The sequence below is a fragment of the Zootoca vivipara genome, chromosome 11, assembly GCF_963506605.1.
Source record: "Zootoca vivipara chromosome 11, rZooViv1.1, whole genome shotgun sequence".
Lineage (NCBI taxonomy): Eukaryota > Metazoa > Chordata > Lepidosauria > Squamata > Lacertidae > Zootoca > Zootoca vivipara.
The window spans coordinates 55,753,649-55,765,347 of NC_083286.1; the positions used below are offsets into that span (position 1 = coordinate 55,753,649).

The window sequence follows — 11,699 nt, forward strand, 5'->3', positions numbered from 1 at the left end:
TACTTCCTGTGTTTTTCAAAATATTTTTATAAACAGAAGACGTACCCGTCCTCCCTCACGCCCTAAGAAAGAGGTTACTGGCAATGAGTAACTCAGGAATAAATTCCACTGACTTGAAATGGGGTTATTGGGATTAGGAGCGCAGCGATTTTAGCGTCAGGAGAGTTAAGCACTCTGCACGTGCTTAAAGGAGCTTTGCTCACTAGGGCAAAGCCCTTGATCATGCAAGGCAGAGGCAACCTGGGTTGTTAAGCAGAAGCTCAAATCACTGACAAGCTACTGCTTTGCTGTAGCTGACAGCTCAGCACCAAGCAGCGGGCCACGTGGATCCGGGGCAGTTTGGTAGGGGCGTGGTCAGAGCGTCGGACACGCCCCCTTCGCAGGCAGTTTATACTTAAGGGGTGGGGTTAGTTCGTTGGGACCACGCCTCCCCCTTGGACGACCTTCGCGTCTGGGTGGGCGTGGTCTGCCCTCGCGAGGGGGGACCGTCCGGGCGCCAGGCGACCCGATTGGACTCCAACTCCCAGCATGCATAACAACAGGGCTTGTCAGATGGGGATTGCTGGGAGTTGGAGTCCAACAACGCTCTCTGTTTCCCCCCCCCTTAAACACACCCATGAAGACAAATGGCAAGCATAACCGCAGATAAAGAAACCGGACCGATATAATAATAATAATAATAATAATAATAATAATAATAATAATAATAATAATAATAATAATAATAATAATAATAATAATAATAATAATAATATAAGAAGAACTGAGGTAAAAGTTAGGGAAAGGCCAGGCTTCTTCAACCTCGGCCCGCCAGATGGTTTGAGACTACAATTCCCATCATTCCTGACCACTGCTAGCTAGGAATCATGGGAGTTGTAGGCCAAAAAAAGCCCGGTATAAGCGCTTCCGAGTCACGACTTTCTCCTCTCCGCTAGCCTTGAAGGAAAGGGGGCGTGGCCTTTTCCGGCAAAAAGGGGGTGGGGCTGCGTGGCGGCCATTTTGTCCGCGGGTCCCTGACGTGAGGCGGCTGCAGGAGAAGCAAGAAGCAGCGGCAGCGGCATCAGCGGCGTCTCGTTCTCTCCCTTGGTTCTCCGCCTCCCTCTCCCGCCGCGATGCTGTCCGTGCGCGTAGCCGCCGCCCTCGCCCGCTCCCTGCCCCGGCAGGCTGGCCTGGTGAGACGCGAGAGCGGAGGGAGGGAGGGAGGGAGGTCCGTGTGAGGCGACCGTCGGCGCCGCCATCTTGGGGCCCTGCGGGTGACATTGAGGAGGTGGGGAGGCTCCGTGCTCTTGCGGGCCTCGCGCCCCTGCGAGGCTGCCTCGCCCTCCTCTCGTGTCCCTGGGCTCTACGGCGGGATGGGGAGCGGAGTTGTGGGACGCCTGGCAAGGTTGCCCCTGGACGCCTGGCAAGGTCACTGCGAAGGGAAACGGGTCCCCTTAGGCCGCTGCACGTTTGTGGGGTGGAGGGTGGGGAGAGCGAAGGCTCTGTGCCCGGTGATTCTTCTTTTTAAATAAAGCCATGTGATTGTGATTTATTCCTGTTTCTGCGATGACTTAAAATGCGCATGTGTGCTAGGCATTGGAAAGCATGGGTGGGTGGGTGGTTGTCATTGTTAATAAATAAATAGCGATAGTTGCAGGTAGGTGTTGGTCTGCCGTAGTCGAAACAAAATAAAAAAATCCCTTCCAGTAGCAGCTTAGAGACCAACTAAGTTTGTCATTGGTATGAGCTTTCATGTGCATGCACACTTCTTCAGATACCATGCACTTCTTCCGTGCATGCACACGAAAGCTCATACCAATGACAAACTTAGTTGGTCTCTAAGCTGCTACTGGAAGGGATTTTTTAAATTTTGTTTTAAATGGCGATAGTAATGGTTGTTCTTCCAAGATTCCGCCAGTTTGCAGGAGAGGCACTTTCACCTCTGCCTTCTTCTCTCTGAGCTGCGAACATCTTGGGCAGAAATGCAGTTGAACTCCTTTTCCCTTGTAGGGTGCTGTTGCACCTGCATATCTGGTTGTCACGGAACACATCCAGTCCCCGTCCCCCGCAATGCCTCCGTTCAATCTCTTAAATTTATATTCTCATAGCAATTTTGTTTCTGCATCTACAATCGCCACAGAATGGTAGAGTTGGAGAAGACCCTGAAAGTTGTCTAGTCCAGCCCCCTGCAATGCAGGAATCGAAACTGGACCACGCACTACAGATTAGTGTTAGAATATTGAGAAGTTTAAATGTCTTTAAAATGGAATTGAAAACCTGTAAAGACAGAACGGCAGACCTGCAGCTGATGATCCTGCAGCGACCGGAACCCAGATGAGGACAGAGGGGGAGGCCCTTCGCACAAGGGGAAATCCTCGTGGATACATGGAGCGTGCATGGGCTCCTGGTTAAGGAAGGGAGAAGTGGCTGCTGTTGCAGGCATACCTGCCTTGCCTTGCAGGATGACAGCGCTTGTGGTGGTGTCAGCACAGCATCATCTTTTGGTATTTGTGACCTTGGTGGCATCTAATAAGAGAATCCTTTTGCATTGCCCTTTTTATGAGCTGTATTTGCTCACCTTTTGCGTTTAATTGGGGATTGAGAAAACTGCCTTCCAGACAAGTTTGGGAACTTTGTTTCCCCCCTTAAAAAGATAAGTTCAGGGGTCGCAATTGTAAACACTCGTTTGGGGTCTCCCCTGTAGATCTACATGTCTTGAAAGCCTGTCAGTGGTGGAAAGTCCTAGAGTTCTTCCTCCTCTGTTTTGTAAGATAGGTTTATATCTTCTTTATTTTTATTATTTATTTAAAAATTATGTTGCCCTTCAGCAGATCACAGGGCAGTTTTCAATAGAAAAACACAAATACATCATTCATCCTTGACAAATATTTCAGTGTAAATCTTCATTCATTCTAGCAATATACTTTGATGGTGCAGCCCTAGGTTTCACAGCTGTGACTGCTGCTACATATTTGACAGTTCCATCAGCTCTTCACAGTCCTGTGTCTTCACATTTGCCATTACATTACAGAGTTGATATATTTGTCCTTGTTATTCTTTTTGACCAATCAGTGTTTTGAGAGAGTCCATTTGCAGTATTGCTGGTAGATTGTACTGAAGGTCATTCTTTAGAAAAGGCACCTCAAATAAAATTATTTCAGAATTCCCACATAGTACTTGAAAAGAGCAACAAATACTTTCATCCAATTTCAAATGCAAGGCCTTACATGGGAGAGAGCTTTTTTGAAAAAACAAACCTGGACATCTCTATCCAAGAAGGTGTCTGCAATTTCCCCATATTTTCCCAATTTTCAGTACAGTGACCAGGCATTTCTTTTGTCCTGTGAATAGGTTTGTGCAAGAGTGAAGCTATGAAAGAAACCTTTCAGATAGCAGGGAGCTAGGCCCATTCCTTCTCGCTGGATTCTACAGAAGGGGAATGGAGGATGCCACTAAAATCAATATATTTGGGCTGCTTATTTCTCTTGCGATACCTTCCAGCCACTAATACTGAGTAGTCTGTACAAATCATTAAGATTTTGTATCTTCTTTCTCTGTGTTAATGGTGCCAAAACCTTACTTGTTAAAGTCATTTGCATCAGTATTGAATCTAAAGCTACAATCTTGTTTATTTCTACCCAAAAGAAAGCCCCATTGGCTACAGTGGGTGTTTAATCCCATGTAAACCTGCACACTAGAAATTGACTGTACCGTATGTCTACCTGTTCCAGATACTGCGGTGATGGAGAACCTTTTAGAGAACGAGTGCCCAAACAGCTGATGCGCTCAGCTGGCTCTGCCTGACTCAGTTGAGGGGCGCAGAATAGAGCAGGAGCAGCTGGGCTGGGCAGAGGTGCGGGTGATGTGAGAAATGTCCTCAGGCACACATGTCCTCAGACCCGGCCCCGTCTCCCTCTGGCTTTCTAGTAACGAACTCTGGCGAACTCTGTGCTGGGGTGATGGCGTGCGTGCCCACAGAGAGAGCTCTGAGTGCCCCCTCTGGCACGCGTGCCATAGTTTCGCCACCACTGAGATACTGTGTACCAGTAACACTTTTATGGTTGAAATAATCAATAGCTGATATATAAGAGCTGATAACTGGGATTAAGTAAACCCTGCGGGGAGATGGAGTGAGGAGCAGCAAAATCAGGACTGTGATTTCATAAATCTCAAGAAAGTGATAATAAGTTGAACGTAAAAGTCAAAAGTTTTTTCTTTATGCTAGGTTTCTCGGAATGCTTTGGGTGCATCATTTGTTGCAACAAGGAACCTCCATGCCTCCAAAACAAGTCAACAGAAAACAGGTAGGTAAAAATAAATATTTGGAAACTCAACTTGGGTAATAAAGTACAGTAGTCATCACTGTTAATTGCAGCTAAGCATCAATTTGGTGAAACATTTGGAACCAAAAGAAATGCATCCTTTTATGTAGTACTGTATAGCAATTACCTAACTGGATGCGCTTCTAATGGTTTTGGAATAGGCATATTAACTAAAGTTCTAATTGTCTGTTGGGAGTTTTAAGCAATAGTGGCAGTTGGGCAAATAGAAGAGCACTTTGATTACTGTCACAGTGGCTGGAGCGGACTACTTCAGAGTAACGACTCTACCCAGCTCTGCATTTTATTCTTTTATTGGTGCTGCGTATTTACAGTGCTGAAGTCATTGCTATTTACACGGAGCGATGTGTTCAGTCGGGTTCAGAACCTCCGAATGGCTTTTGGCGCGTCTTTCTCCAACACAAAAGCTTTGGCAGACCCATCCTCTTTCCTCTCCTCTTTCTGCGTAATTCCGGAGTTGGGGGGATGGGTCTCCCCCCCTTATTTGCCCCTTCCTGTCCCACCTGGGACCCTGGCTCCGCTACCTTGCCTGAGCCTCGGACACGACTTCCTGCTTCCCCACTGGAATCGGAACTCTCTCTGCTTTCCCCTGTGCTCGGGGATGGGCTTGAACTCAGGAGGGGAGGGACTTCGCGATATCCTCTGTCCCTCACAATTACTATTTAACTTAATCTAATTCATGAGTGTACAGAATCAAGAAATGAAACTGTTAAACATTCCATCCAGCTTGCCTAACTCATGCAAGATTCGTTGAGTAATTTGTAGAAAGGTAAGTCAAATGTTCAAATACACCTTGAAAACCTTGTCTGAAGGGTGTGATAAGTCCACCAAAGAAAGATAAAACAATAAATTGCTTTTTCTGCTTTTACAATTGTAGAACTGTTCTCTCTATATATAGTGTCTTGCATGCCATTGGCTAGTTTAGAGACGGACACCTAACCTTTCATAGAATAGATAGAGTCTTGTCACCACACCACACAGAATGATGTGCTATAAACAAGATTCAGACCTAACCTATCTTGCTTAATCCAGACTACCAGAATTGATGCAAAGCGAGCTAAGATTCTAACGAGTCTTATTTCATTGTCATGACTTAAATTCTTCCAGGCACTGCTGAAGTATCCTCAATTCTTGAAGAGCGCATTCTGGGCGCTGACACCTCTGCTGAGCTTCAAGAAACTGGCCGTGTGCTTTCCATTGGTGATGGTATTGCCCGTGTGTATGGCCTCAGGAATGTTCAAGCAGAAGAAATGGTTGAGTTCTCTTCTGGGCTTAAGGTGGGTTTCGTTTTCATTGCATCCGTACAGTGGTGCCTCGCTTAACGAATTCCCTGCTTAACGAAAGGATTTTTCGAGCGGAGGTTGCCTCGCTTGACGAATGCGTTTTACGAAAAATTCGTCTAGCGAATCACGGTTTCCCATAGGAATGCTTTGAAATTCAATTAATGCGTTCCTATGGGCAAAAAAAATCAAAAAAAATTCAAGGCATTCCTATGGGATTCGCTAGACAAATTTTTCGTTATAAAAAAAGACCCGTGGAACGAATTAATTTTGTCTAGCGAGGCACCACTGTATTTGTATTAAGTGCCTGTGTAAAACTTGTGATTCTTGGTTTGAAGGTCTCTTCATACCCTTTGGTTGCATTGTGAGTAATGTTAGGACTGGAGATGTGGTTTAAAATCAACTTGTTACAAAGAGGCTTTGGTCACTGAAAATACAACACCTGCTACTGTGATTATAGCTCTAACCTAACGTGCTTAGCCATAGCATATCCTATATGGAACTGTCATCACTGTCTGATACTGTTTTCAAATCTTATAGCTTGGTAGACTTCAGTGGGTTGTGGGAATCTGCCCTGCCAACTCTTGGCTGGAGTGTCTCATGAATGCATCCTTTCAATTCCTTCTTAAATTAACTTTCTTTCTAGGGTATGTCCCTGAACTTGGAGCCCGACAATGTTGGTGTCGTCGTATTTGGTAATGACAGGTTGATTAAGGAAGGGGACGTTGTGAAGAGAACAGGAGCCATTGTGGATGTCCCAGTTGGTGACGAGTTGCTGGGACGTGTTGTAGACGCACTGGGAAATGCCATTGATGGAAAGGTTGGTGTGGCAACGATATTTACTGCTTTTGCATGTCAGTTATCAGTAGTGAGCAAATTGGGGAAAATGACCATGTTGTCTTCCTTTTAAAGGGTGCCATCGCTTCCAAGATTCGCAGGAGGGTTGGTCTGAAGGCACCTGGGATCATTCCTAGAATCTCTGTGCGAGAGCCCATGCAAACTGGCATCAAGGCCGTAGACAGCTTGGTACCAATTGGCCGTGGTCAGCGTGAGCTGATTATTGGAGACAGGCAGACAGGGTAAGGAGCTTACTAACTCAAACTGCTTTGTCCTAACTGCTGTTAAGTTTTCTGTGATACAAAGGTGCCCTGGGAATTCAGAAAAGTCTTCTTCTCAAAGCTCCCATTTTTCAGAGATCCCTTTCACACAATAATTTGTTGGCCAAGGACCCCAATGCCCCTGTCTCATATCTCCTGGGCTCTGGGGCATGTTTTTAAGGTGTATCCAGTTCAGGCAGTGCACTGGCTCTACAACAAACTACCAATGAATTCCTGATTATATTCAGCTCATTGTAAAATAAGATTCATATAGGCAGAGAAGCTTGTCCATGATTATTATGCTTGCACGCAATTATGTTGTAAACTGCCCTGTGATCTTCAGGTGAATAGTGGCATATAAATTTAATAAATAATAGTTATACCGTAATAATTTCCTCAATGAGGAACCCTGGGGTTCCCCAAAATATAGCTTGAAATCCTTTGTATAAGCTTTGGACAGGCTGTAGAAAATGATGCTAACTGACCTGCTATTCTCCTTGTAGGAAAACTTCAATTGCTATTGATACCATCATCAACCAAAAACGATTTAATGAGGGGACTGATGAAAAGAAGAAACTGTACTGTATTTATGTTGCAATTGGCCAGAAAAGATCCACTGTTGCTCAACTGGTGAAGAGGCTCACTGATGCAGGTATTTATGTATTTTGCACAAACTTCCTAGATGGAAGTGAAGTCTGGAAATTGGTAGCATAAATGTTTTTTGAACTGTTTTTATCTGTGTATGATTTATCTATAACTGTTTTATGTACACAGCTTAGATGTTCTTGGCAGCAGAATTTTTGTCAAGTTCCATGTCCCGTTACCTTGGTACTAACCTCTGTTAGTTAAAGACCTGCTTTACTTTCCTGAAACTGCAGCTTAATTTTATTTCTGTTAAATGCTAAACTTGCACAACTTACAGTGTGCCGGGGTAAGGACAAATAGGAGAAAACATTCCCCCCTAGTTCCTGCAGATACAAAAGGAAATGACACACTTTTGTAAACTGTGCCATTTACTGTAGCAAAGCCCCCCCCCCTCCCACACACACAAACTTTAAAATACTGTGAGAAAATGGTATGGTATGATGGGGGAAGATCTAGTAACTGAATGGCTGTTAGCCAATCTGTTTCCATTTCCATTTAATTAGAAACTGACACTGACAAAGCTGTTTTAAACCATTTTTCCCAGATGCCATGAAGTACACTATCGTGGTCTCTGCTACAGCCTCAGATGCTGCCCCCCTTCAGTATTTGGCTCCTTATTCTGGCTGCTCCATGGGTGAATTCTTCAGAGACAATGGCAAACATGCTTTGATTATCTATGATGACTTATCCAAACAGGTTTGAATGTGCTATTGGCTTCTTAATTTGGGGGGCAGAAACTTGGACCTTGCGAAGATTCCTGGAGCTGGTGAAACAGATGTAACATCTGTCTTGTATCAACAGGCTGTTGCCTACCGCCAGATGTCTCTGTTGCTGCGTCGTCCACCTGGCCGAGAGGCCTACCCCGGCGATGTATTCTACCTGCACTCCCGCCTTTTGGAAAGAGCAGCCAAAATGAACGATTCCTTTGGTGGTGGCTCTCTGACTGCCCTTCCTGTCATCGAGACTCAAGCTGGTGATGTGTCAGCCTACATTCCAACCAATGTAATCTCTATCACCGATGGTCAGGTAGGATCCCAAAGCACTTAATTGAGAATCCACATACAGAATGGTTTGGGCTGACCTGAATTCCATGTTGGGCCCAATTGCACTTCTTTAGTCACATTAGTGTCTTGTAAAATTATATATTGGTTTTTCCCACAGATCTTCTTGGAAACTGAGCTGTTCTACAAAGGTATCCGCCCAGCCATCAACGTTGGTCTGTCTGTGTCTCGTGTTGGTTCTGCTGCTCAGACAAGGGCTATGAAGCAGGTAAGTGTAAAATCTTAGTTATATTGACACTATGGTTTAGCTAAGCATTCAGTTTGTTGTGTTGGGATGCAGGATCACAGCAGCAGTATCGTTCTGTTCTAGCATTTCATTATATCAATTAGAACTTTTGAATAAAAGAGGCTCACATGGCAAGCTAGTGAGTATTCTCTGGTTAACATACAGAATTGCATATTCCATGCTGCTGTCTTTGCAGGAATGGGTTTAGTAAAAGCTTTAAGTGGAGGCCAGTTTAGCAAAACCAAGGTTGGAAATTTCTTGAGCAATAGCATAATATGCCATACATTTTCTATATCAATTCTGCTTAGACCATTTTTGTCAAATTATTGTACCTCCTGGTCCTGGCTCCTCTGACTGAGCAATAATTTCTGTAGGACAAGAGAGTACTCTTGAGTGACTAGCAATATATTGGCAATGATATCTGACTAATATCATTAATCTGACTGATTAACGGTGACAATAACAAAAAGGCACTAAATTTAGCTGTTGTGGATGACAACTGCTGAAACGAATGACAACTTCTGTATGAAAACATTGTGAGCTTAGTTCTGGTACTGAGAAATGTTTGGTGTCAGCCTGTTCCTTAATTCTAAGCCTGTGTCAGGCCGCTGAGCTGCCATTTTGTACCAAGCACCAATTGGTGGACCTTTGCATCCTAGTAAAAACACAGTTGTTTGCCCAGGCCTGAAGCCTGCCTATCCCTGACAATGCCATATTTAATCTAGATAGTTAACTGTGACCACTCCTATATTGTCATAGCACTTCTGATGGTCCAGGAGGTAGCTGAAGACACAGACTGGCAGGCAGAAAGTGTTCAGAATGATTTGCCTAGAAAAGGCAATAAGCCTGCCCACTCCTTTCTCTAGGTGGCCGGAACCATGAAACTGGAACTGGCTCAGTACCGTGAAGTAGCTGCTTTTGCCCAGTTTGGCTCAGATCTGGATGCTGCTACTCAGCAGCTGCTCAGTCGTGGTGTACGGCTGACTGAGCTGCTTAAACAAGGACAATATGGTAAGAATTCTTCAAGATTCCTAGTTCTACCACACCCTCCCCATGTCACACAAGGGTGAGGAATGTTTTTCAGCCCAAGGTCTGCTTCATTCCCACTGGACAATCCTCTTGGGGGGCCCAGTGGGCCAGAGGCAAAATTGTGTAGTTTTCCTTTGTATCTTCTACACACTCTCCTCTCTGTTGTGCAGCCAGGCAAGCAAGAGGTATTATCAGAGTTCAAGGGCACATTCTAGCCAGGCAGAATAATTCAAGGATTGTGTAAAGCAGGGTCTCTGAGGGGTGTAGTTTGGGGAAGAGGTCCTGAGGGCCAGAGGGAGATGCTTGTATTTGGCCCCTGGACCTGAGGTGCCCTACACTTGATGTAATAGGTGAAGGTTTGCTGAATGACTCCTCAATTTAGTTGAAATCTTGCTGAACACAAATAAGTGTAGAAATAAAGCATGTGCCTGCTCATGTTCCAGTGTTTAGAATGAGGTAGTCAGAAACCTTTCCTTACTTTGCAGATCCTTGGGTCCCCTCAGGGAGGATATAACTTCTTCCTTCTTCCTTTTCTGAGCTCCTGTTAGGCCTAATGTTGTAGCATTGTCTAAATCCATCACTATCACTTTGGGTGATGCCAAACAGAGCTTATGTCTGGGCAAAATAAAGTAATTTAAAAAACTCTTTTACTTAATCAATTTATTTTATCAAGAGAAAATGCTTATTTGCTGCAGATGAGAGAGAAGTTCCTTGTACATATGCATGTGTGGGGAGGGGGAAAGAGAAATGCGATTTTCCTGTGTCTGGCTGGGAATCTTGGCAGTCTTAAGAGGTTTCCCTGCAACTCCTGGAGGTCTCTGAGCAGTAGCTTGATCCTTTCTGTTAAGGGGAGTGTGAAATGTTCTTAACTTTCTGTACCAAATCCTGTTGCCCCTGCCTTAACTATAGTTAGCATAGGCACAGGTTTGCTGTGACTTGTGGCACGCTAATCACCAAGTGGTCTAACCTAAGTTTGCACATTTCTCTCTAGTTCCCATGGCTATTGAGGAACAAGTTGCAGTTATCTATGCTGGGGTAAGAGGCCATCTGGACAAGCTGGAACCCAGCAAGATCACCAAATTCGAGAGTGCTTTCCTTGCTCACGTTCTGAGCCAGCACCAGGCCCTCCTCTCCACAATCAGGTAAAATAGGCTAGAAGATTTCAGTACAACCTTCCACTTGTGAAGCAGTCATACAGTTCTATGGAATGACTGTGACTTTGAACAACGGAAAGTTCTTATAGTTCTGCGCATTGTTGTTAAAGAGCAGCAATGACTTTATAAAAACAGTGCTAAGTTTCACTTGGAAGAGTGCTTCAAGAGAGTGCCTTTGGATGGCGCACAGCACGGCATTTAATATTTAGGTTCATTTTATAATATTGTTAAATATGGTGATTTATGAATAATGGTGGGGGTGGGGGGAGGAGAAAGCTGGTGGCAGAAGAAGTCACTGCAAAGGGGTTGAAGTGAAGGAGTAGTTGCTACACAGTCTGCTGTGGATGAGAGTTGAAATTTGGTTGGTTTTGCCTTCACAGGACTGATGGGAAGATCTCTGAACAAACTGAAGCCAAGCTGAAGGAAATAGTCACAAATTTCCTGGCAACATTTGAAGCATAAACTCTTTAACAGTTCTCTATACAAGGCATATTTTGTCACTGAACGCTGGTAGCACTCTGGTTCCATTTTTTACCAGAGGCTTAATAAAAGGTATGTGTGAGTTGAATGTACAGATCTCATTGAGAATTAAAAGTTCCATGTAAAGAGGTCTTGTGTCCATAGTGCTCACTGCGATAGTGACCTGCTGGCAACCAACATAGGTGTGTACATGGCAAATAAAATCTTGCAAACCATACTGATTTTTCGTTAGGGTAATACTTTTAAGACTCAGTGCAAACATTGCACACTGTCAATTAAAGAACAAAAGCTTTATTCTAAAGGCCGTTTGCCTTTAAACACACATGTGGGAGAGTTTCTTTGCCGTACTGCTCAGACTTTGTAACCTGGGGGTTGATAATGTGGTTTGCTACACATGTAAAATTAGTG

At 44.5% G+C, this 11,699-nt stretch overlaps 1 protein-coding gene across 1 annotated transcript; it reads left to right on the forward strand.

Annotated features, from left to right (window-relative positions):
• The first annotated feature begins 992 nt into the window (after positions 1-992).
• On the forward strand, positions 993-11,419 carry ATP5F1A (ATP synthase F1 subunit alpha). Its single transcript, XM_035100654.2, has 12 exons — positions 993-1,172; positions 4,205-4,283; positions 5,427-5,596; positions 6,246-6,419; positions 6,512-6,678; positions 7,200-7,348; positions 7,886-8,037; positions 8,143-8,367; positions 8,503-8,610; positions 9,495-9,639; positions 10,649-10,799; positions 11,192-11,419. The coding sequence occupies exons 1-12, from the start codon at positions 1,113-1,115 to the stop codon at positions 11,271-11,273; spliced, it is 1,662 nt and encodes a 553-aa protein (XP_034956545.1). The 5' UTR covers positions 993-1,112; the 3' UTR covers positions 11,274-11,419.
• The last annotated feature ends 280 nt before the right edge of the window (positions 11,420-11,699 follow it).